The sequence below is a fragment of the Octopus bimaculoides genome, chromosome 9 (genome assembly GCF_001194135.2).
Source record: "Octopus bimaculoides isolate UCB-OBI-ISO-001 chromosome 9, ASM119413v2, whole genome shotgun sequence".
Taxonomy (NCBI): domain Eukaryota; kingdom Metazoa; phylum Mollusca; class Cephalopoda; order Octopoda; family Octopodidae; genus Octopus; species Octopus bimaculoides.
Window position 1 is genome coordinate 4082205 of NC_068989.1, and position 1066 is coordinate 4083270.

General features: G+C 37.1%; 1 protein-coding gene across 1 annotated transcript in view; it reads left to right on the top strand.

Annotated features, from left to right (window-relative positions):
• The first annotated feature begins 154 nt into the window (after positions 1 to 154).
• LOC128248688 (uncharacterized) overlaps positions 155 to 1066 on the top strand; it is a 181401-nt gene continuing 180489 nt past the window's right edge. The window contains exon 1 of the mRNA XM_052970374.1: positions 155 to 439. Within this exon, the coding sequence (XP_052826334.1) occupies positions 215 to 439 (225 nt within the window). The 5' untranslated portion in view covers positions 155 to 214. The remainder of the gene's footprint in view (positions 440 to 1066) is intronic.

Genomic DNA, 1066 nt, shown 5'->3' on the forward strand with positions numbered 1-1066 from the left:
CTACTGCTAACAAACCACCAACTATTAGCTACTACTTATTAACTCCCTCCCACTCTGCCTCTTTCACTCCCTCCCTGCCTCTCACTGCCACCATCATCATCACGAGCCACAGCGCTTTCACTGCTACCACCACCACCACCTCCTGCTTTGTGCCACAGCCTACGTCATCGTTTCCATTGATCGCCTACTTAGCGTACGTAAAGAAAAAGCGACCATGTTCCCACAACGGTTGCAGTTCCTTCTATGGAGGCGCCCGGATAAGGAGAAAATAACTATGCCAGCGAATCGGCCAGCCTCACCGGCGAGAAAACCATTGCCGGCACTCGCCTTGCCAGGGATGTATCTGGTGTATAAATACAATGAATATAAGAGGCAAAGACAAGAGCAACATCGACGAAAAGTCACCGAAAGAGAGTTGGATCATCTGAATCACAAAATTGTGAGTAAATATTCTACGGAATATCATGAAAAATATATACCCATGAAAAAAAAAATACAAAAAAAAAACAGAATTAATAATGATAATAATAATAATAACGCTAATAGTAATAATAAATATATATGTATTCGTATACACTTATATAAATATCATATTGTGTATGTAGAGATGCGTGCATATCTGTCTATAGATTCGCTGTATGGATATATAAATGCATGACTATATATAAATAAAAAACAAACACATACATTCATATATATCTATATATCTACCTATATATATATATGTATATATATATGTATGTATTTATATGTGATTAAGGGTTTATTTGCAGACGACTATATGCAAACATGTGATTGAATAGATACGTATGTACATATTTTGCAGTGTCTTGTGTGCAAGAGGGTGCAGTCCCCTTACGTTACTCGTCGACTGCATTAATGTGGCTGAGCGCCTGGAAACATGTAGATGCAACATTTAGGAGCTTCTATGTGCAACCGTGTACGTGTGTGCGCATGCATGTATATATGTACATATACATACATACAACCACACACACCACACGCACACACACACACACACACATATATATATATATATATATATATATATATATATATATATATA